Source organism: Rattus rattus, chromosome 1 (genome assembly GCF_011064425.1).
Source record: "Rattus rattus isolate New Zealand chromosome 1, Rrattus_CSIRO_v1, whole genome shotgun sequence".
Taxonomy (NCBI): Eukaryota; Metazoa; Chordata; class Mammalia; order Rodentia; family Muridae; genus Rattus; species Rattus rattus.
Window position 1 is genome coordinate 35,515,697 of NC_046154.1, and position 25,271 is coordinate 35,540,967.

Genomic DNA, 25,271 nt, shown 5'->3' on the forward strand with positions numbered 1-25,271 from the left:
GGTGTAATTCTGATAGGTCTGCCTTTATATGTTACTTGACCTTTTTCCCTTACTGCTTTTAATATTCTTTCTTTGTTTTGTGCATTTGGTGTTTTGACTATTATGTGACAGGAGGAGTTTCTTTTCTGGTTTAATCTATTTGGAGTTCTGTAGGCTTCCTGTATGTTTCTGGGCATCTCTTTCTTTAGGTTAGGGAAGTTTTCTTCTGTGATTTTGTTGAAGATATTTCCTGGTCCTTTGAGTTGGGATTGCTCACTTTCTTCTATACCTATTATCCTTAGGTTTGATCTTCTCATTGTGTCCTGGATTTCTTGTAAGTTTTGGGCCAGTAGCTTTTTCCATTTTCCATTATCTTGACAGTTGTGTCGACGATTTCTACGTAATCTTCTGTTCCTGAGATTCTCTCTTCTATCTCTTGTATTCTGTTGGTGATGCTTTTATCTACGGCTCCTTGTCTCTTCCTTTGGTTTTCTATATCCAGGGTTGTCTCCCTTTGTGCTTTCTTTATTGATTCTATTTCCATTTTTAATTCCTTCACCTGTTTGATGGTGTTTTCCTGGAATTCTTTCAGGGATTTTTGCATTTCCTCTCTATAGGCTTCTGCTTGTTTATTTGTGTTTTCCTGCATTTCTCCAAGGGAATTCTTTATGTCTTTCTTGAAGTCCTCCATCATCATGATGAAATGTGATTTTAAATCTAGATCTTGCTTTCCTGGCGTGTTTGGATAATCAGTGTTTGCTTTGGTGGGAGAATTGGGCTCCGATGGTGCCATGTAGTCTTGGTTTCTGTTGCTTGGGTTCCTGCGCTTGCCTCTTGTCATCAGATTGTCTCTGGTGTTACCTTGTTGTGCTATTTTTGACAGTGGTTAGACTGTCCTTTAGGCCTGTGTGTCAGGAGTGCTGTAGACCTGTTTTCCTGTTTTCTTTCAGCCAGTTATCGGAACTGAGTGTTCTGCTTCCAGGCGTGTAGTCTTTCCTGTTTATTCTTCTTTAGCTGTTCCTGTGGGCGTGTGTCCTGAGTCCAACAGGCAGGTCACTTGGAACAGAAAAGTTGGTTTTACCTCTGGTCTCAGGCCTGAAGTCGCTCCTCGGAGCTGGGTTTCAGCTCTCTGTGAGGGCAGCAACCAGAAGGGCCTGCCCAGCCTTCTCTCAGGACCTTTTGCACAGGGGTCCCAGATGGCGCTAGGTGTTTTCCTCTAGAGTCAGAGATGTGGGCAGAGAGTAGACTTCTCTGACTTCTCAGGCATGTCTGCCCCTCTGAAGGTCAACTCTCCCTCCAATGGGATTTAGGTGCAGGAAACTGTTTGACCAAGTCTCTTCATATCCTTGCACAATCTGGACTGCAGTGCTTCTGGAGCTTGAGTGCCCCTATCTTCCTGGTCTCAGAGGCCCTATAGAGTTTCCTCTTGGGCCAGGGATGTGGGCAAGGGTGGGCAGTACTGGCAGTCTCTCCTGCCCTGGAATCTCAGGAGTGCCCACCTGTCTGGGCGATGAATTCTCTCTTCCATGGGGTTTGGGAGCAGGGAGCTGTGGGTTGGGAACAGCGACTCTCTCTTTATCTTAAAAATTCTCTGGTTAGCTCATCTCCTGCTGAACCCAGGTCTATTCTTTTACTTTACATATCAATCCAGTCATTTACTCCAGGTTTTCCTTTTGATTATCTTATGAATCAGCATCCCATAACCTCAGTCCTTTGATTTTTAGGGGACAGCAAGCATATATTTTTTTTCTTAATGTTACAAAGGAATTCAGAGTTCTGTTGACCTTAGTAAGCACTAACAATAAGCTAGTTGGGTGGGACCCTGTCTTGAAATTACCATTTCCACCTTGCCTGGGCCTAACCTTACTCTGTCTTAGGCTGGCCCTGAACTCAGGAATCTACCTGCCATGGGAAACATAAACAAAAATCTTTAGCTGGGTGGTGTCTCCTGAGGTCACAACTCCCTAAATCTCTTTATCTCTTTACTAGCAATTTTCTTTCTTTTCTTTTTCCATCTTTATTAACTTGAGTATTTCTTATTTACATTTCGATTGTTATTCCCCTTCCTGGTTTCCGAGCCAACATCCCCCTCCCCTTCTATATGGGTGTTCCCCTCCCCATCCTCCCCTCATTGCCGCCCTCCCCCCAACAATCACGTTCCCTGGGGGTTCAGTCTTGGCAGGACCAAGGGCTTCCCCTTCCACTGGTGATCTTACTAGGCTATTCATTGCTACCTATGAGGTTGGAGCCCAGGGTCAGTCCATGTATAATCTTTGGGTAGTTGCTTAGTCCTGGAATCCTAGCAATTTTCTAATGAGTTGGCTCACAGTGCAGCTGCATTTGTTCCTTTAGATTTGTAAAACTCTCATAAAATTTATATTGCGTTCTTAATTTTTGCATAGTTGAGAAATTATATATTTCTAAACTTGGGCTTTTAGAGTTCTTTTTCATAGTCTTAAGGGCTGTCCTGAAGGTTGCGCCCTCCCCATTTTGCTGAGACAGAGCCACAGCCTCAACCCCTCCACTTGTGCTGTTTGTAATTATCATGGAGTCATTAACATTAACAGGGAAGTTATTTCTCAGAAGGAAAGAGTCTTCCACTGTTAGTGGGCCCAGAAAACCTGTACACAATTACACAGACAAGCCTTTTGCCCAGAGCAGCCATTGACACTCATGGAGGCTCACACTGGGGTCCTGTCACTCTGTCCCATCCAGGGCCACACCAGGCATGTAGAGGAACGAGCAACATATGATTGGAGTAGAGTGCCAGGAGCTGTTTCTAAGGAAGATTTCAAATGATGCAGTGTAGCGTCCCTTTTACTCAGGATTGCTTTGGATGAAAGGGGCATGGGTCCTGGGCAAAATTTTAGTTCTTCTGTTTGGAGGGGTACAAAATAACTAAGGGCAAAAGTCATTCAGATAGTTCTTATCTGCTAAGACACAGCCTAGAGAAAGAGGCACAGTTCAGTTCCTTGAGGATCCTAAAAAGTCACATTGATGTCATTATATATAAAGTGGAAGCATTGTATAAGAGTCCCTAAAGGACAGAAGAGCACCTCCCTGTCCATTGTAAGCACAAAATAAATACCTGTGACATTGGTTTTGCTGCAGGGAATGCTCATGGAACCCGCCCTGCAGGGGTGTGGTCACCTGGGTCCCTGCAAGGCACCCTGATTGCCAGCCAGGGACACAAGCACTTGTTGGTGTCACTGAGCTAAGATGGTGTTACCTCGATCCCTGTGGCTCCTCTTTGTCTGCCTTCTGTCCTGGTGCTGTGATGCCCAGGAGCTGGGGCTTCAGGACCCTGATTCAGAACCAGGCCCACTACCTTTGGTGATCTGGAGTGAGATAGGTGAGTGAGGAGTAGATGGTCACAGGGCAGGTGGCCTTCTTCCTTTCTGTTGTGGATTCACATCTGTGAAGCCAAAGCTGGAAAGGTCAGGATGTGGGATTTGGGGGCTTCTCTGCACTGCTGGAAATGCAATCAGGTGTCTCTGGTGAACACTCAGGGAGAATTATGCACAGCTGCGGGCTCATGCAAATCTTTGTTAAAATCCTAGCAGCCGTAGCATCTCACAGTCAGGCCGGCCTGTCTCTGCAGAGCTGGGCAGCACACCCAGGCTTTCATTCCGTCTGAATAGAGATCTACCAGGCACCTGCATGTTCTTCATACAGTTACTTCTCAGCATCTGCTACACCTGAGCCTGAAGCAGACTGAATTCTCCCCCTTTCTGGAACATGCTTTCCAATGGGGTAAACATAGTATAAAGAAACGGGAAACGTCAAATGGCCATAGGTGCAGTGAAAACAGCCATAACGCCAGGAAGAGGATAGAGCCTGAGGTGTGAGCTTGTGCTTCTACGAAGCAAGGCTAGGACAGGATTCACCCATAGTGACAACTAAGCAGAGCTGATGTGAATGAGGGAAGATGCCATATGGATGTGTGGTCAAAGGAGCAGCAGATGTAAAGGCCCTGAGCTTGGTGTATCCGTGTGCAGATCGGTGTAACAGGAGCAGAGGGAGCAAGGGAGGGAGGGGGGACACATGTGCTGGGGCTTTAAAGACGAGTGTAAGGACTTGGAATTGAACTAGGAACTTGTGAGGTGATGGGTAGCAGCATGTGCCTACTTTACATTTATAAAGAACGGTTCTAAGCCCATTGTGGTATCCAGTGCTTATAGAGAGCTAGTTTAGGAAAGTAATTCCCCATCACAAAGAAGTCAGAGACAGGATGGTCTCTGTAAAATTGAGACCTGCCTGATCTACGCTTGAATTCCAGGTTGGCCATAGCTACATGAGGAGACACTCTCTTATAAGGTTAAAATAAAATGTAAGGATTGTTCATTTGTGACACTAGGTGGCCATGCAGACCCTTCCAGTGGTCACCTAAACAAAAGCTGTGACTGTGAGCTCTGGGAGAAGTTGTCATTAGAAAGGAAGGGATAGTGGGACAGTCAGCTGAGATCACAGGGAGTTCTGATGCTTGTCGACAGGAACAACAGGCATTTTCTCAGGTTTCTTGATGGGCTCAGATCTATTAGCTGTGAAGATTCACTTCTCGAAGAAAGATTCCCAGTGTAAGATTCAGCTCAGTGGCCTGTTTGTCCTGGACTCCCTGGCTTTATCTCTGTAGCTGGTCAGTTGCTTTTTCTCTTTCTTCCTGTAACAGGTGAAGAGGGATCAGAGTCAGGCACCTTCCAGGAACTGCAGCAAGGGAGGAGAGAGGTGATATAGAATCAGGACTTATGACTTATAGGCATGAGAACCTGTCTGTCTTCTCACAGTGTCCTCATTTCTGTGGTAGCTGCTGTGTTGAGAATAGATTGTAAATGTCACAGGGGGATACTACAGACCTTAAACCCCAGAGATGCCTGTGGCTCAGAGCTGTATGGTGACAGCTGTGTGGTATCATGAAACGTGGTGGGACTTTGACATACTTAAGGTGACATCAAGGAATTAGATCTGCCCTGAGAGATGGAGGCAGAGATGGTGCCACAGGTTTTGGCTTGGACAATTAGAAAGGGAAGTCATTTTAATCAAGATGGGGTAGCTTGGAGGGTGTCCCATCTGAGGTGTACTGTGCACACGCGTGTGTTTGTGTGTGTGTGTGTGTATGCATGCGTGCATACACACACACAGATCAGCACACGTAGAGATCAGAGGACCTCTCTGGGGAGTCAATTCTTTCCTTTTCACATGTGGGTCCCAGGGATTGAACTCAGGCCAATTATGGTTGGCAGCACAAGTCTTTACCCATTGTAGCACCATGCCAGCCTTGCCTCTTACCTTCTTAATCCCACATAGCCTGTGGTAACCTAGAATTTTCTTTGTAGCCAAGGATTCCCTTGCACTCCTACCTCCCAAGTGTTGGGTTTAGAATCACATGCTACTATGCTTGGCTAACTTGATTTCTGTAGATAGTGTGTTACGTAGCACAGGTTGCCCTTGATATACAGCCAAGAATGTCTTTCTTTCCTTTTTCTGTCTATTTTATTTGAATTGATTATTTCATTTTAAGACAGGGTATCACTGTGTAGCCTAGGCTATCTTGGTGCTCACTATGTAGTCCAGGCTAGCCTCAAATTCCCAGTGATCCTCTTGTCTCCTCCTTCTAAGTGCTGGCATTACAGGAGCCACTAGTCCAGGGTTCTAAAGGTAACCTTGGACGTCTGATCCTCTTCTGTTTTCCAAGTTGTGGGGTTAAACAAAGTGTACCACTATGACCAGATCATTCTATTTTCTGGGGGAGGGGCACTTTGTCCTAAAACCAGGCTCACTGGTGTATAGTCCAGTCTGATGTGACCACAGGATCCCTTTGTCCCACCTCTGGAGTGCTGGGATGAAGGCATGTGATGGCACACCCAGTTTATGAATCAATCTGATTCCCTTTTCACACCACTGGACAATCTACAGAGGTGTTTGCACAGGTGGGGAATTCAGTTCAGATCCACTGGCCTCTGGCTGACTTAAAGCCCTGTCACAGGGTGAAATCATCCCAGGAGTGAATGTGCCAGGAATAAGGACACCTCAGCTTCTGGACGAGGAGTGACCAACCAAGAAACAGCTCAGGACAGAGACAGCGAGGGAACTTCCTGAGGGGTGGAGAGAGGTCAGGAGAGCTCAGTGTCCTGGAAGCTACTGAAGAAAATGTTCCCTGAAGGAGGAAACAAGCCAAGTGCGATGGTTCACACCTACTGTCACAGGACTGGGGACGTGGAGGAAGGTAGATTCGTGCAAGTTCAAGGCCAGGGTGGATTATCTAGTCACTAGTGAGAGAGACTTGAATGATACCCCACCTCAATAAGTAACAACAACAGCAACAAAACAACAAAAATCACACCATCACCATAAAAGGAAACCACATGTCCATCGGTCAGTTATGAGCAGTCTGGGAACTGATCATTGGAATTAGCCACGTGAAGACTAGTGTCCATTGTAACAGAACAGTTCGAGCCTAATATTTTTTGAGTGGGTTAAAGAAAACCACAGAGAGTCAGAGAAGTGGACAGCTCTGGCAAGGTTGCTTCAGACCCCAGTTACTAGAGCCAGGCTCAAAGAGGATATGCGATAGATGTTGCCCTCTCCAGAACTCATGAAGTCGTGCTGTGCTGGGAATGGCCAGCTCCTGGTGCAGGGGTAGAAGAGTTCACACTGTGGACAGAAGCACAGGAGGCTGGTTCTTAGAGAGATCCACATCCCAGCAGGAGTGAGGCGCATGTAACACAGTTAAGGGAAGTTATCTGGCCTTGCTTCGCTTTGCATTTTGTGTGCTTTTTGAGCAGACAGAGTGGGCAGCTCACTATATGTTAAGCAGTGACTCATGTAATAGCATTTGAGCTCCATGAGGCTGGACATTTGGGTGGGAGGCTCTTTAAGCTCTAGTTGTTTGTTAAGTGTCACGGTCATTCTGGCTGGATCCGAAAAGCAAGGGATTTTGTTTTTCATTTCTAGCCTTTGCTTGTGTGCGCCTCAGGCACTTCATGTACCTCATCCTGGTCCTGATAATCCTCCTGCTTCAGTGCCCAGTGATGATGTTACAGATTTGTGTCACCCTACCTGCTCCCTTTTTCTTGTTTTGTTTTGTTTTAATTTGCTAAGTAGTGGAGAATAGCCTGAACTGAACTTGTAATCCGCTTCCCTTTGACTTCCAAGTGTGGGACCATATGTGTGTACCTCCTGTGTAGGTTATACAGTGCTGAGGTTCTACCCAGGGCTTGGTACGTGCTAGGCAAGTACTCTATCAGTGGGCTACTCTCCTGCCCCATGTGACCTTCCGAAGCTTGGTAGAGCCCGAAAGACAGAGCCGAGCAAGAAGTGTTCTTTTGTCTGTTACTGTTGAGGAGAAATTCATGTTCCACCAGGTTCACTGTTTTCAGTGTACAGAATGGGGCATTGAGCCTGTTCACAAGCTGAGGCATCCAGAACTTCTCTCTGGTTTCAGGACTTGTCAGGAACACTGTCTTATGATTCAAGTTGTTTCCTTCCCTCTCCTCTCATTTCTGATAACCCCCAGGGTATCTTTTATGCTTGTGGGGTCTTAGTCGGGACACAGCAGATAAAAGAGATTACATAATTTATAACGTTTGTATAGGTTTATTTTAAAGAACATGCTTTGAGAGTCTTTCAGGTTTTAGAATCTCCCAGTACTTTATTCCTGTTTACGTGGGACTTGTATTCCATTGTATGAAAGCACAACAGGTTATTTATCCAGTAACAGACTTTGGTTCTTTTTTAACCTTCTGCAATTACCAAGAATACCACTGCAAGCATTCGTGTCGGGTTTCATGTGGGCAAATGTTTTCATTTTTCTTGAGTATAAAGTTAGGAGTGGAATTATGGAGTCATCTGATAAATACATGCTTATTTTTTTTTCATGCACTGCCATACTTTCCCACAGGGGTTGCATTGCTACTTGTCCACCAACAGGGCACAAGTGTTCCTATTTCTCCATGTCCTCAAAGCCTGTCTGTGTATGAGTCAGAACTTCGCGTTTTACCTTGCACTTCAGTAAAGACCAATGGTGCTGCTGGACATTGTCTACTTTCTTGCAGACGTGTCTCTTTTTTCATTTCCCATTTTAAAAATAAGTTTCTTTATTAATTTCGATGTTATATTGAAGTTTAGTAATTTTATTGTTTTGTGTGTATGAGTGTTTTGTCTGCATTTATGTCTGTGCACCACGTGCATGCAATGCCCACAGATACCAGAGGAGGGTGATAGATGCCCTGGAACTGAAGTTACAGATAACTGTAACCCACCATGTCTGTGCTGGGAAGAACAATCATTGCTTTTAACTGATGAACCATTTCTTTAGCCTTATTTATTTATTTATTTATTTATTTATTTATTTATTTATTTATTTATAGGCAGGGTCTCACAATCTAGCCCTGTTTGGCCTGGAACTAGATATGGAGAACCAGGTTGGCCTTGAATTCACAGAGACTTCCCTGCCTCTGTTTTCAGAAGGTTGGAATACAGGCATCCATCACTATGCAAGATTGCATTAATTTTTTTCTATTCCTTTCTTCCTTCCTTCTTTTCTTTCTTTCTTTATTTTTACACTCTAAATTTTATTCCCCTCTTGGTCCTCCCTGAGGGTTCCACAACCCATACCTCCTCCCCCAACCCCACTTGCCTTCTCCACAAAGATGTCCCCACCCCACCCATCCCACCAGACCTCTAAACTTTCTGGGGCCTTCAGTCTCTTGAGAGTTGGGTGCATCTTCTCTGACTGAATCCAGACCTGGGAGTTCTCTGCTGTGTATGTGTTGGAGGCCTCATCTCAGCTGGTGGATGCTGCCTGGATCCAGTGTCTGAGAGATCTCAGGGGTTCCAGGTTAATTGAGACTGGTGATCCTCCTATAGGGGTTGCCCTCCTCTTTAGCTTCCTCCAGTTTTTCCCTAATTCAACCAGAGGGGTCAGCCGCTTCTGTTCATTGGTTGGGTGCACATATCTGCATCTGACTCTTTCAGCTGCTTGTTGGGTCTTTTGGAGGGCAGTCATGGTAGGGCCCTTTTTGTGCGTGCCCTATAGCCTCAGTAATGGTGTCAGGTCTTGGGGTTTCCCCTTGATCTGGAACCCACTTTGGGCCTGTTACTGAATCTTCCTTTACTCAGCCTCTTCTCCATTTCCATCCCTGAATTTCTTTCAGACAGGAAGAATTTTGAATCAGAGCTTTGGTTGTGGAATAGCAACCCCATCCCTCACTTGATGCCCTGTCTTTCTGCCAGAGGTGGATTCTACAAGTTCCCTCTCCCCACCATAGGGCGTTTCATCTAAGGTCCCTCCCTTTGAGTCCTGAGAGTCTCTCATCTCCCAGGTTTTTGGTACATTCTAGAGGTCCCCCCACCTCTTATCTCCCAAGGTTGCCTGTTTCCATTCTTTCTGCTGGCCCTCAGGGCTTCAGTACTTTTTCCCCCCCACCCAATACCAGAGCATATTCCCCTCTCCCCCCAACCCGTCCCCTTTCCCTCCCCTGGCCATCCCTCCCTCCCCCCCTTGTGGTTGCTTTCTTCTCCTGGGTCTAGAGAGATGGCTGAGTGCTTAAGTGTATTAGATGCTCTTGCAAAGGGCCCAGGCTGGGATCTTAGCACTCACATGGGAGCTCATAATGACTTGTACCTTAAGCTCCAGAGGATTCAGTGTCCCCTCCTTTACTCTTCAGGCACCAGGCATTCAGGGAGTGCACATAAATAACTGAAGGCAAAACATTCCCACACATAAAATAAAAATTAAAACAATTAAAAAATTAATTTATGTATATGTATTTGTGCGCATGTACCCATAGAGGCTAGAAGACATAGTTGAACCCCAAGAGTCTGAGTTACAGGTGGTTGTGTGTCACCTGACCTTAGTGTTGGGGTGTAAGTTCTCTGAAGAAGCAATACATACTATTAACCACTTAAGCATCTCTTCATTCTACCTACCTACCTACCACCACTAACACACACACACACACACACACACACACACACACACACACACACACACACACTTATACATCATTTCTTAATTATACTGTTTTCTTGCTATATTGTAAGTTTTTTTTATATCTTTTGGACATTGATCTCAGATTTATGTTTCACAATGCTGTCCTTTAGTCTGGAGGGTAGCCTCATCCACTAGGGTTCCAGCCACATTGCATGGTGGATCATGGAACTGATTGTGGAGCTTGAGAAAAACGTGGCAATAGTATTCTGAACACACAGTGGCCAAACATTAATTCAAATTCAAGGGTGAAGTGGACGAAATTGTCCTGGCAGTGTGCGCATCTCCCACTCCACTGTAGCCTCAGACACTCTGCTCAGGTAGCTGCAGGCCGATGGATGTGTGTTATGAACTCCAGATCTTTTATTGGGCATACAAAGTTCATGCTCTTATAGAAACAGTGGTTTAATTACAAGAATCAAGAACTTTTAATATTTCTTCAGTATGTCAATACTAAATTAACATCTCTTTCTTTTATATTATATTGCAATGTCAGATTTTAGAAATTGTTGTTTTCTTGGCTGGATAGATACAGCTCAATGGTTAGGAGACAAGAGGTCCTGGGTTCAGGTGTCAGCACTCACATGGCAACTTACAACGGTGACTCTAGTTCCTGAGGACCTGAAATCTTCTTCTAGCCTCTGTGGTTACTGCACACAGGGATGCACAGATATACAAGTAGGAAAAATACCCATACACCAAAAAATAGTAAGTTAAATAAATCTTTGAAAAATGATGTTTTGATTCATGTGTATCTATTATTGATTTTGTTGGCTAGAAAACACCATAAGCATGAATGCCTTTAAAAAGATTGTTGAAAAGGCAGTTCCTGGAATTTATGTCCTGCCGATGGAGATTGGGAAGACTATGATGAAGGTAAGATGTCAACTGTGGGGCTTGCTGAGGGCTTTGGCAGACAGTGCTATTTGAAAGCTCCACCTTGCAAAACAGATCCCCACTGGATTTGTTTTATTTTGTTTTGTAATGCCAGGTTTTTCTCTATAGCTCAGGCTGGCCTGGATCTTTATCTCTCTGCCCCAGCCTCCCGAGTGTTGGCATGGCAGGCATGTGCCATCATGCTTATGAACTCTAATGGACAGATGAGGGTATCAGCCTGTATGAGTGACTTTTCTGTTGCTGTGATTAAAAACACCACGATGAAAAGCAACCTCTATAGAGTTTCTAGGGGTTTATGGCTCCAAAGGGATAAGAGTTCACCCTGGCAGAAAGGTGTGGCAGAATGTGAGAGAGTGAGAGAGAAGAGTTTCGATTGTAAGCACAAAACAGGAGAGCAAACAGGAAGTGAGACAAGACTGTGAATCCCTAAACTCCACCGCAGTGATCTATTCCTTTCAGCAAGGCTGAACCTCCCCATAACATCCCCAGAAGGCACCGCCAACTGAGAACCACATGTTAACATGTTAAATACCTCAGCCTAGGGGGGGACATTCCCATTCCAACCCCCCCAAACAACTTAAGTTAGTGTCCTCTGAGAGAAGATCCAGTTATTAACAGTCCCATCCTTTCATTTCTCACTGCTCCTTTATTTAGGATGTGGAGAACAAGGTCCTAGATGCCAGTTCTGAAGTGTGTCAGATTCTTGCTCAGGATCCTAGATTGCAGGAGGGCTACATTGCTGTTGCATTCTCCAAGAGTCTCAAGTTCCTGTAAGTATCCTTCTTTTACATGGTAAGAGTTTGGAGAAATCACTGTTTCTTCTATTCACATACACTGACTGTAATTATTTAGAGATCCCCCATACCAATGCAAAGAAGTTACCCTTAAGATGTTCCTGTAAAAATCTTCGTGGAGCTTAATTTTTTTTGTTTTTGTGCTTGTGTGTGTCTGTGTTCTCTCTCTCTCTCTCTCTCTCTCTCTCTCTCTCTCTCTCTCCCCCCTCACTCTGTGCACACGTGTTAGCATGAGTGTGGAGGTCAGAGGTCAATGTTCAGTGTCTTCTTCAATTGCTTTGTACTTTAAATTTTTAGAAGATTTTTTTTGTTTATTTATTGTGTGTGTATGTGTTATGGGGATGGGGAGTTGGCATGGGCACATGTCAATGCAGTGCTCACAGCAGCCAGAGGAGGGCATCAGATCACCTCCAGATGGAGTCTCAGTTGACTGCTAGCTATCCATCCACTATGGTTGCTAGTCACTGGACTTGAGTCCTCCGCGAGAGCATAACATCCTCTTTACCACTAAGCCATCTGTCCAGCCTTCTACTTTACTTTAAGATTTTAAACTGTATTTATTTACTTACTGTGCTTGCTGGACAGTAGAGGAGGGTGATAAAGAATGTCTCTCTATGAACCTGGAGTGAACTACTGAGCTAGACTGACTGATAAATGATCCTCAGAGACCAACCCCCTGTCTCTACCTCTGAAGTCTTAATATTACCAGATTGCTATTGTGCCTGGATTTTTAATTTTAATTCTTTTAATTTTTATTTTTAAAGTGGAGCATGTAATCCAGTTCCTTATGACTGCATAACAAGCACCTCACTGACTGAGCCATAACCCAGCCTCTCTTGTTTTATCTGCTATAGAATAAGACTTGTATTCAGCATTAGGGGAGGAATATTCTGCAATTCTATGGTTTGGGTACCTATGGTGTATTAAAAGCAGCTTAATCTGTAAAGTGACCGAAGATAACATTCTAATCTGACCATCCGAGCTGACAGGCAACTTTGATTGTTCCAGGAGGTTGCTGGCTCAGAGATGCCCAATCCCTGTCATGAGAGATGTGATCTCAGTTTCTGCTAGGAGAATTTTAAGGTAACGTCTGCTTTTGAAAAAAATTTTTTTTATTACTTTCTGAATATGGGTGTTGTTCCTGAGGCATGTCTAAGAGAACAGCTGTGAGCTGCCACGTCAGTTCTGGGAATGAAACTGAAGGCCTGTGGGACTTAACTGACTCGAGAACCTGAGCTCTCAAGTGCTGAGCTTGTCAGCAGCACCACCTTTCCCTTCTTTATCCCCATGGTTTAGTTTTATAACCTGCACCCACCTGATATTTTGATTGTCTGTTTTCTAATTGAGATCAAGTCTTGCTCTGTATCCCAATCTGACCTCAGAATCTAGCAACACTCCTGCCTTAGCCTTCCAAGTGCCAGGATTATAAATATGTGTGATCATATCTAGCACCCACTCATTTAAAGAAAAACATTAGTCGTTTGATGTGTGCACTAATCAACCGCACAAACTAGCATCACTAAGGAGGAAGTAGGAAGTTTCTTGGGACTGTAAAGCTCCGTGTCACAGGAAAACCACCAGGTGGCCATCTCTCCAAATTAATTTACAGGGTTTCAGGAAAGTAAAAAGGTTCCAACCATGTGGTAGGTAGTATATGAACAGTGTATGAGTGTGTACATATGCTGCAGGTCCCAGAGAGACCAGAAGAAGGTGTCAGATTCCCTGAAACTGGAGGACAGGCATCTGTGTACCAACTGATATGCGTGTTGGGATCCTAACTTGGGTCTTCTGAAAGAGCAGTGCACACTAACCTAAGCCATATCACCACCTCCTAAAATTGATTTTCATGACATTTATGTATTTATTGTGTGTGGTCACATACATAGTGCTGTGTGCTTGGGAAGGTGAGAGGACGATCTAGGGAGTCAGTTCTGTCTTTCTTCCATATGGTACTCAAGGAGTGAAGCCAGGTTGTCTGTCTTGGCAGCAGATGTCTTTCCCTGCTGTACCATCTACACACCCTGGGTGATGATCTTAAATGAACTCCTCTGGATGCTTGTGGAGGAGACAAGGACAGAATCAAGGAGACCAGTGAGAAGACTTTTGTAACAGTTCAGGGTAGGATGACAGGGAAGGCTGATGAGAAAGGGTCAGAGTCAGGATGTGTTTGTTGATAGAATATGATAGGAAAAATAGAGGAGTCAAGGATGACCACTAAGTTATCAGTATGAGCAACTGGCTGAATCGTATTGTCATTTGAAGAGACAGGGAGCCACTGGGGAGGAGCAGAGGGTGCGTATGTTCATTTGTTTAGGCAGGCAGTTAGACTGTGGTATGAGAGGACAGGAGGTAGCATTCATTTGTAAGCACACTCATTGAGATGGCAAACAAGTAGAGCTGTATGTCAGGCCATTGAAAATACATGTCTGATTTAAGATGACAACAGGCCTCATGCACTTAGAAGTTTTCGGTATATACATTAATTTTGTTTACTTCAACATTTATTATAAGAAAACTATAAGTATACGCAAAAGCATTGAACAATAGAATAGATATCTTTGTTCTTACCCTCTAGAGAGTTGTTTCTGACCTCTGCACATGTGACCTGACACGTTCACACTCAATCTGATCCCATTTCTCCCACCTGCTTTCCCAGGGTCAAAAGATTTCAAAGCAAAGTCCCATATTGTGATCCATACATATTTGTTTATTAGAGAGAAGAAGCATTTAATCTGGCTGTGGTGGCACATGACTTTACTCTCAGCACTCAGGAGATGGAGCGGGCAGTAGGATCTGAAGTTCAGAATCAAGTTGGCTACAAAATGAATTTGAGGCTAGCCTGGGATACAAAAAAGAGTTGGTCAAAAAACAAAACCAAGAACCCAACTTGGGTTTAGAAATAGTCTATTGATTGTACACCCTGTTTTAAGAGTTTGACCAATAATCAGTCAAACTGGATGTAATGATATGTCTCTTTAATTCTAATAATTGGGATGCAGACAAGTCTTAGAGTTTGAGTACAGCCCGGTCTACAGAGTGATTTCCAAGACAGCCAGAAATACATAATGAGGCCTTCTGTCCCCCCCCCCAAAACACCCTAAGGGCTGAGGTTCAAGGTCGGGGAGGGGGTGGGATGGAGAAATGGCTCAGTAGCTAATAATCTTTAATTGTTCTTGCAGAGGCTTGAAGCGATTTCTCCAGGTGTATCAAACTCCAGCAAATGGTCAGAAGACAAACTCATGACTTGTGCAAAAACTGTGAACACAGCAGTGCTCTGTACCCACTCTGAAATCTTGTGACACAATCTACTGCAAAAGTCCTGCTGGTGCACATAGCCCCTCCCTTCTTTCCTCTTCCTAGCTTGGGAAAGGTTCTTATGCTTGCTTAGTGTGAGCTCTTCTCAGAGTCTCTGAAATAAACCTGCCCGCATTTTGAGTCCAGTCTCCTGATTTCTTTTTCCACATGACTTCTTAACATGGTAGTCAACTCCAGAACATGTTCTTGGAGCAGGGGACCCTCTTGCAAGCCAGGGAGCATGAGCAGCAGTGGAGTATCCCCAGCTACTATTTGGAAAATGCCTGAGGTGTCTTGAATTAGTTCCACCCTGTCTCTGAACCTCCCCTACTTTCTCCTACACAGCCTTCCTCTGTCAGCTGCCTGGATAGAGGATTACAGAATACCTGGGGCCAAGTACCTGTTCCTCCAGACTGCTGGGTCCTAGCATGGGTAACATTCCAGACATTTGTTGGGCTTGTTCCTTCCACTGCCCCCTAATTTTTTTTAAAAGATTTGTTTATTTATTATATGTAAGTACACTGTAGCTGTCTTCAGACACACCAGAAGAGGGCGTCAGATCTCATTACAGATGGTTGTGAGCCACCATGTGGTTGCTGGGATTTTAACTCAGGACCTCTGGAAGAGCAGTCAGTGCTCTTAACCACTGAGCCATCTCTCCAGCCCCCACTGCCCCCTAATTAATCCATTGGCCTTCCTCTTTTCTCTCTGTCCCTTCCTCCCTACCTCCCTTTATTCCTCCTTCCCTCCTTTTCCTATCCTCCTTACTCCCCCACAGTTTTCTTCTCCTAATTGGCTCCAGAAAAAAAGGTCTTTCAAGACTTCCAGTCACATATCCAATACGAGGCCATCATGTGACCTGTGAGGTGATGAGTGTTTTCTGTCTGGAAGACTGCTTTGGGACTTCCTCTTCTGCTCCATGCTCAACACTTGAGGATTGCCAGTCTCTGGTAATGGCTAGGGAAGCCTCATCCTCTAACAGATGCCTTAACTAATTTCTCACCCATCCGGGCTTCTCATTTCTGGTATTGAAGTCAGGACATAGTGCTTAGCTGCAGCTGTCTTAACCTCTAAGCATTTTCATTTCAGTGTGTGTCCATGTGAGACATTAGGTTGGGTCCACAGAGGCAACAAGGTCTTCAGCACCATGCTATAATTAGAAGAAAAGACTCTGAGGAAGGAAGACAAAACTCTACCTTCTGTTGGAACTGGCAAAGGGAGATTTGATTTTCATCTATGTCAAGTTGTTTGTTCTGGATTATAGTAGGTCGGTCTGGCTCTGCTATATATTCGGATAGTAAATATTGGTCCCCCAATAAGTTGTTGCCCCCAACAAAAAGATCCTCAAGCAGACTATATGATGCTATGTAGACCTTCCTACTCGATTTAAAACTATTGGTTAACCACCATTGTGTCTATTCTTTGGACCCACAGTTCAAAGGTCCCCCAGAAAGTCTGCTATAGCTAGGGCCACATGTAAGAAACCCTCCCAAATAACTGTAACACCTGGGAACCCCAAGGAATCCAGCAGACTTGGGACACATCTCCACTCTACACTCCACCTTCTGCAAGAACTCCACCCACTTTCAAGGCTGTGCCTTCTGCCTGGGCAGACCATCAGCTTGTCTGCTCTTCTGAAGACCCCATAGTCTGATGCCCCCCACCCCCAGGAAGTCTGCTAAAGCCAGAGCCACAGGCCTCCCAGGAGAGCTGCAGAAACCCAGATACACAGGAGGCAGGCTCTAGACAGAGACTCCCAGGCTAGTTAACACCAGAGATAATCCGATGGCAAGAGGCAAGCACAACACCATAAACAACTGAAGCCAATATATTTTGACACCATTAAAACCCAATTTTCCCACCACAACAATCCTGGACACATTAACACAACTGAAAACCAAAATGCTGATCTTAAATTCTATCTCAGGAAGATAATAGAGTCCTTTAAAGAGGATATAAATAACTCACTGAAAGAAATACAGGAAAACATGGGTAAACAGAATCTCTTAAAAAGGAAACAAATAAATTCCTCTAAGAAATATAGGAAAATACAATCAAACAGGTTAAGGAATTGAACAAAGTTGTCAAAGAACTATAAGCAATAAAGAAAACACAAATGGTGGCAACCCTGAAAATGCAAAACCTAGGAAAGAGAACAGGAGCTAAATATATAAACATCAACAAGAGAATACAAGAGTTAGAAAAGAGAATCTAAACCAAATGGACTTAACAGATATTTATAGAACATTCTATCCTAAAACAAAAGGATATACTTTCTTCTCACCACCTCATGGTACTTTCTCCAAAATTGACCATATAATCAGGCACAAAACAGACCTCAACAGATATAGAAAGATAGAAATAATCCCATGCATCCTATCAGACCACCACAGGCTAAAGCTGGTCTTCATTAACAATCAGGAGAGAACACCAACATATACATGGAAGTTGAACAATGCTCTACTCAATGATAACCTGGTCAAGGAAGAAATAAAGAAAGAAATTAAAGACTTCTTAGAATTTAATGAAAAGGAAGGTACAACATACCCAAAATTATGGGACACAAAAGAGGAAACCTCATAGCTTTGAGTGCCTGCAGAAAGAAATGGGAGAGAGCATATATCAGCAGGTTGACAGCACACCTAAAAGTTCTAGAACAAAAAGAAGCAAACACACCCAGGAGGAGTAGAAGGCAGGAAATAATCAAACTCAGAGCTGAAATCAACCAAGTAGAAACAAAAAGAACTATACAAAGAATCAACAGAACCAAAAGTTGGTTCTTTGAGAAAATCAACAAGATGGATAAACCCTTAGCCAGACTAACCAGAGGACACAGAGAGTGTGTCCAAATCAACAAAATCAGAAATGAAAAGGGAATCAGATCCTACTATAAAAGCCTACATTCAACAAAACTTGAAAATCTGGAGGAAATGGACAATTTCCTAGACAGATACCAGGTACCAAAGTTGAATCAGAAACAGATAAACCATTTAAACAATCCCATAACTCCTAAAGAAATAGAAGCAGTTATTAAAAGTCTCCCAAACAAAAAGAGCCCAGGTTCAGATGAGTTCAGTGCAAAATTCTATCAGACTTTCATAGAAGACCTCATACCAATATTATCCAAACTATTCCAAAAAATTGAAACAGAGGGAGCACTATGAATTCCTTCTATGTAGCCACAATTACTCTTATACCTAAACCACACAAAGTCTCAACAAAGAAAGAGAACTTCAGACCAATTTCCCTTATGAATATCAACGCAAAAATACTCAATAAAATTCTTGCAAACCGAATCCAAGAGAACATCAAAACAATCATCCATCATGATCAAGTAGGCTGCATCCCAGGTATGCAGGGATGGTTTAATATATGGAAAATCATCAACGTAATCCACTATATTAATAAACTGAAAGATAAAAACCACATGATCATTTCATTAGATGCTGAGAAAGCATTTGACAAAATTCAGCACCCCTTCATGATAAAAGTCCTGGAAAGAACAGGAATTCAAGGCCCATACCTAAACATAGTAGAAGCCATATACAGCAAACCAGTAGTTAATATTAAACTAAATGGAAAGAAACTTGAAGCAATCCCACCAAAATCAGGGACTAGACAAGGCTGCCCACTCTCCCCCTACTTATTCAATATAGTTCTCAAAGTCCTATCTGGAGCAATCAGACAACAAAAGGAGATCAAGGGGATACAGATTGGAAAAGAAGAAGTCAAAATATCACTATTTGCAGATGATATGATAGTATATTTAAGTGATGCCAAAAGTTCCACCAGAGAACTACTAAAGCTGATAAACAACTTCAGCAAAGTGGCTGGGTATAAAATTAACTCAAATAAATCAGTAGCCTTCCTCTACACAAAAGGGAAACAAGCTGAGAAAGAAATTAGGGAAACGACACTTTTCATAACAGTCCTAAATAATATAAAATACCTTGGTGTGACTTTAACCAAGCAAGTAAAAGATCTGTATGATAAGAACATCAAGCCTCTGAAGAAAGAAATTGAAGATCTCAGAAGATGGAAAGATCTCCCATGCTCATGGATTGGCAGGATTAACATAGTAAAAATGGCCATTTTACCAAAAGCGATCTACAGATTCAATGCAATCCCCATCAAAATACCAATCCAATTCTTCAGATAGTTAGACAGAACAATTTGCAAATTCATCTGGAATAACAAAAAACCCAGGATAGCTAAAACTATCCCCAACAATAAAAGGACTTCCGGGGGAATCACTATCCCTGAACTCAAGTAGTATTACAGAGCAATAGTGATAAAACTGTATGGTAATGGTACAGAGACAGGCAGGTAGACCAGTGGAATAGAATTTAAGACCCAGAAATGAACCCACACACCTGTGGGCACTTGATTTTTGACAAAGGAGCCAAAACCATCCAATGGAAAAAAGATAGCATTTTCAGCAAATGGTGCTGGTTCAACTGGAGGTCAACATGTAGAAGAATGCAGATCGATTCATGCTTATCACCCTGTACAAAGCTTAAGTCCAAGTGGATCAAGGACCTCCACATCAAACCAGATACACTCAAACTAATAGAAGAAAAAGCAGGGAAGCAACTTGAACACATGGGCACTGGAGAAAATTTCCTGAACAAAACACCAATGGCATATGCTCTAAGATCAAGAATCGACAAATGGGATCTCATAAAACTGCAAAGCTTCTGTAAGGCAAAGGACACTGTGGTTAGGACAAAACGGTAACCAACAGATTGGGAAAAGATCTTTGCCAATCCTACAACAGATAGAGGGCTGATAGCCAAAATATACAAAGAACTCAAAAAGTTAGACCGCAGGGAGACAAATAACCCTAATAAAAAATGGGGTTCAGAGCTAAACAAAGAATTCACAGCTGAGGAATGCCGAATGGCTGAGAAACACCTAAAGAAATGTTCAACATCTTTAGTCATAAGGGAAATGCAAATCAAAACAACCCTGAGACTTCACCTCACACAAGTGAAAATGGCTAAGATCAAAAACTCAGGTGACAGCAGATGCTGGCGAGGATGTGGAGAAAGAGGAACACTCCTCCATTGTCGGTGGGGTTGCAGACTGGTACAACCATTCTGGAAATCAGTCTGGAGGTTCCTTAGAAAATTGGACATTGCACTCCGTGAGGACCCAGCTATACCTCTCTTGGTCATATACCCAAAAGATGCTCCAACATATAACAAAGACACATGCTCCACTATGTTCATAGCAGCCTTATTTATGATAGCTAGAAGCTGGAAAGAACCCAGATGCCCTTCAACAGAGGAATGGATACAGAAAATGTGGTACATCTACACAATGGAATACTACTCAGCTATTGAAAACAATGACTTTATGAAATTCATAGGCAAATGGATGGAACTGGAAAATATCATCCTGAGTGAGGAAACCCAATCACAGAAAAACACACATGGTATACACTCACTGATAAGTGGATATTAGCCCAAATGCTCGAATTACCCTAAGTGCACAGCACATATGAAACTCAAGAAGGATGACCAAAATCTGGATGCTTCACTCCTTCTTTTAAAGGAGAACAAGAATACTCTTGCGAGGGGAGGGGATAGAACAGAGGCAGAAGGAACACCCATTCAGAGCCTGCCCCGCATATGGCCCATACATATACAGCCACCAAACTTTATAAGATGGATGAAGAAAAGAAGTGCAGGCTGACAGGAACCAGATGTAGATCTCTCCTGAGAGACACAGCCAGAATACAGCAAATATATAGGCGAATGCCAGCAGCAAACAATGGAACTGAGAGTGGGATCCCTGTTGAAGGATTCAGAGAAAGGACCAAAATCTCCTACTATTATTGTGTGAGGTGCAATGTGTGTTTTGTTACTATTGTGAAGGGTGTAATTCCCATAATTTCTTTCTCAGCCTGTTTATCCTTTGAGTAGAGGAAAGCTATTGATTTAGTTGAGTTAATTTTATATCTAGACCCTTTGCTGAACTTGTTTATCAGGTTTAGTAGTTCTCTGGTGGAACTTTTGGGGTCACTTAAGTGTACCATCATATCATCTGCAAATAGTGATATTTTGACTTCTTCCTTTCCAATTTATATCCCTTTGACCTCCATTTCTTTTTTTTAATCTTTATTAACTTGAATATTTCTTATTTACATTTCGATTGTTATTCCCCTTCCCGGTTTCCGGGCCAACATCTCCCTAACCTCTCCCACTCCCCTTCTATATGGGCTTCCCCTCCCAATCCTCCCCCCATTACCGCCCTCCCCCCAACAATCACGTTCACTGGGGGTTCAGTCTTAGCAGGTCCAAGGGCTTCCCCTTCTACTGGTGCTCTTACTAGGATATTCATTGCTACCTATGAGGTTAGAGCCCAGGGTCAGTCCATGTATAGTCTTTGGGTAGTGGCTTAGTCTCTGGAAGCACTGGTTGGTTGGGATTGTTGTTCATATGTGGTCTCAAGCCCCTTCAAGCTCTTTCAGTCCTTTCTCTGATTCCTTCGACGGGGGTCTCGTTGTCAGTTCAGTGGTTTACTGCTGGTATTCGCCTATGTATTTGCTGTATTCTGGCTGTGTCTCTCAGGAGAGATCTACATCTGGTTCCTGTCGGCCTGCACTTCTTTGCTTCATCCATCTTGTCTAATTGGGTGGCTGTATATGTATGGGCCACATGTGGGGTGTCCTGTATTTCTTTAATGGAGTTACTTATGTCCTTCTTAAAGTCCTCTATCATCATCATGAAATGTTATTCTAAATCTGAATCTTGGTTTTCTCGCGTGTTGTCATGTCCATTACTTGCTTAGTTCAGAGAACTGGGTTCTGATGATGCCAGGTAGTTTTCGTTTCTGTTGCTTTGGTTCCTGTGCTCACCTTTGCCATCAGGTTGTCTCTGGTGTTATGTGGTCTTGCTGTCTCTGACAATAGCTTGACCCTCCTCTAGGCCTGAATGTCAGCAGTCTTGTAGACCTGTTTTCTTTCAGCCGTATCTGGGGACAGAGCTGTTCCTGAGTTTGTGTGACCTGAAGCCTCCAGGTGGGTTTCTTGGAGCAGAAGGGTTGCCATTACCTCTTCTGTCAGGTATGTAGGTGCTCCTGGCGACTGGCCTTCAGCTGTGGACTCAGGCAGAAACCAGAAGTGTCCTTCCCCTGACTTCTCCTAGGTCCCTGTGCCCAGAGGGCACAGAAGGCACTAGGCCAGTTTATCTTGGGTCAAGAATGGGGGCAGAAATAGTTTCTCCCCCATGTTCCCAGGATTGTCTATACTTCTGAGAGTCCAGCTCTCTCCCCCATGGAATTCTGGTGTAGAGAGCTGTGGGACTGGTTCAGTTCAGTTCCTGGTGCAGACAGACACCAGAAGGTTTCTGCTGCTGATTCCTCCTATATTCCTGTAGGGCACTAGACAGGTTCCTTTTGGGCTAGGAATGTGACCAGAAGTGGCAGTCTCCCCTAAGCTCTCAGGATTGTCAGCACTTCTGAGAGTCCAGCTCTCTCTCCTCTGGGATTTGGGTACAGAGAACTGTGGGGCCGGTTCAACTCTGGACAGAACCAGAAACCCAAATTGTCCTGTCCCAGACAACTTCTGCCTTTATGTGTCCTAAGGCCACCAGCCTGTTTAGTGGAGCAGAAGCATTGGTTTTACCTCTGCTCTCATGTGTGTAGGTGCTCCTGGCGATTGGCTTTTAGCTCTCAGTGCAGGCAAAAACTGGAAGTTGTCCATTTCTATTATATTGTTCTGCCTTGTTGAATTTTAGAAATTGCTGTCGATGGGGCTGGATAGATGGCTTGATGGTCAAGAGAACAGAAGGTCTGGGTTCAGTTCCCAATAACCATATGGAAGTTTCCAACTGTTTGTAGTTGCAGTTCCAGAGAACCCGAGATCTTCTTCTGGCCTCTGTGACCACCGCACAAAAGGGGTGCATAGACACACTTGTACGAAAAACACTTATATGTCATGAGGAGTTTGGTTTCTTTGAAACAGAAGTACTAAATGGACTGTGCTTTAATTTTAATCCTAAGGGTGGGATATGAGGCTGGTTCATATTGTCCACAGCAGCTGACTGTGAATTGCCTCCTCCTATATCAGAGGAGTAATTTACCAGCTGCGGGTATTTTCTGTAGTTGTGTGCCATTTTGGATTCTGGAGACTTTTCACAGAGTATATAAATGGTAGGGCCCTTGCAGACAGAATGGGTTGTTAGTTGCTGTAGGTCATGCAAAGGAGATAAGACAAACAGAAGAAATTAGAAGTTCTGATGATGAAGATCAACTGCCTCTAAGGAACTTAGCACCCCTAAACCAGCAGGAAGTAGTCTATCAATAAATTAACCCTATTTCCCTTCTATATTATTTTCCTCTTCATAAATAGTTAAGGGTTTGAAATGTTGAGAGAAAGGTGGAAGAAGAAAGAACCTGCAAAGTATTCACAGATTAGCTATACACAAAGTAAAATATTAAATAACTGTTTTAAAAGTAATGTTTTGATTCATGATTTTTCCATTCTTGATTTTGATGGCTGGAAGAATCATTAAGTGTGGATGACATTGAGACGGTGTTTCAAATGAATAAAGCTGAAGCTTATGTCCCATCCGTTGTGACTGAGAAGGCTGTGACACAGGTAAGATGCCAGCTTGTTCCCTGAGGGGTTTGCTGAGGGATTGGATAGAGAGTGCTATGTGAATGCTTCCCCTTACAAACTATATCCACATAGATTTGTATGTTGTACTTAGATGTAGGATTTTCTATACATCACAGGCTTACCTCTAACGACTTTCCTGCCCCAGCCTCCTGAGTGCTGGTATTGCATGCATGTGTCATCATGCTTATGAATGCTAATGAACATATGAGGGTCTCAGCCTGTATGAATTACTTTTCTGTTGCTTTGATAAAAACAGCATTGTGAGAAGCAATGTATGTAGAGTTTATAGGGACTCATGCTTTTAAAGGCATAAACGTTTATCCTGGCTGAAAGAGGTGTCAGCAGGAGAAGGAAAGGCGAGAGAGCACAAGTTCAACTGAAAATGTAGCAGGAGAGCAAACTGGAGGTGAGGCAAAGCTGTGAACCCTTGAAGCCCACCCCAGTGATACAGCCTTCCAGCATATCTTGGCCTCACCCAAATATCACCAAACTGCACCCTAACAGGGGACTACATTTAAAATGTGTGAGCAAAAGGGAGACATTCTCATTTATACCATCATGAAAAAAATCATCAAGCTGCTGGAAAAAGATCCTGTTCTTAACAGTCCCACCCCTTGATTTCTCATCGTTTGACTTTTAGGATGATGATAACAGAGTCTTGTATGTCAGCTCATCTATATGTAAGAATCTCCTTAAGGGGACTTTATTGCGGCATAGCCACATTCTTGTTCAATTCCCTGAAGTACTCCGATATGTGTAAGTATTCTTCTATTTCACAGCAACTCTTTCATAAAATTGCTATTTCTTGTATTCAAATAAATTTACATTAATTGGAAATTCTCCTATATCATTTAAAAGAAATTATCCTTAAGATGTGCCAGCAGGGGGTTTGGGGATTTAGCTCAGCGGTAGAGCGCTTACCTAGCAAGCGCAAGGCCCTGGGTTCGATCCCCAGCTCCGAAAAAAGGAAAAGAAAAGAAAAAAAAAAGATGTGCCAGCAGGAAGCTTTGTGGAACTTAATTTATTTTTTTCCTTTGCCTGTAAGTGTGTGTGTGTGTGTGTGTGTGTGTGTGTGTGTGTGTGTGTGTGTGTGTGTGTGTGTGTGTGTGTGTGTGTAGGTCAGCACATGTAGAGGTCAGAGGACAATATCTGGGATACATTTCTTTTTTTCTCTTATGAGGGTGGACATAATCCCATGTAAGTGTAGTGGCCACAGAGGCCAGACAGGGACATCGTATCCTCTGAAACTGAGATTGAAGTGATTGTATGCTACCAGTTTTGGATTCTAGGAATTGAACTTTAGTCTTGTTCAAGAGCAGAATGTACTGAGCCATTTCTCCAGCCCTCTTTTTCTTAAGTAAGTAAGTGAATGAATAAACAGATATCTTTCAGTTTTTTTGTTTGCCTGTGCATTTTCCATACAGAGTTTCCCTATGTCATCCTTTCTGTTCTGGAAATGTGTCTATTTCACTTCAAACATGCCTCTGCCTCAAGCATGTTCAGATTAAAGTCATGTGATGCCACATTCTTATGAATGTATTATAGAATTTGTACACTATATTTGTTTACTTAGTGTGTGGCCACTGAAAAACATGGTGATGATGGTCATCATGATGATGATGATGATGATGATGATGATGATGATGATGTCAAGAAAAATCTCTCAATGAAACTTGAGCACCCTGTTGAGTAG

General features: G+C 43.3%; 1 protein-coding gene across 1 annotated transcript; it reads left to right on the forward strand.

The window, feature by feature from the left end:
- Positions 1-3,184: 3,184 nt before the first annotated feature.
- On the forward strand, positions 3,185-25,271 carry LOC116904947 (palmitoyl-protein thioesterase 1-like). Its single transcript, XM_032907984.1, has 7 exons — positions 3,185-3,331; positions 10,746-10,843; positions 11,519-11,634; positions 12,667-12,741; positions 21,885-22,021; positions 23,463-23,557; positions 25,152-25,271. The coding sequence occupies exons 1-7, from the start codon at positions 3,199-3,201 to the stop codon at positions 25,269-25,271; spliced, it is 774 nt and encodes a 257-aa protein (XP_032763875.1). The 5' UTR covers positions 3,185-3,198.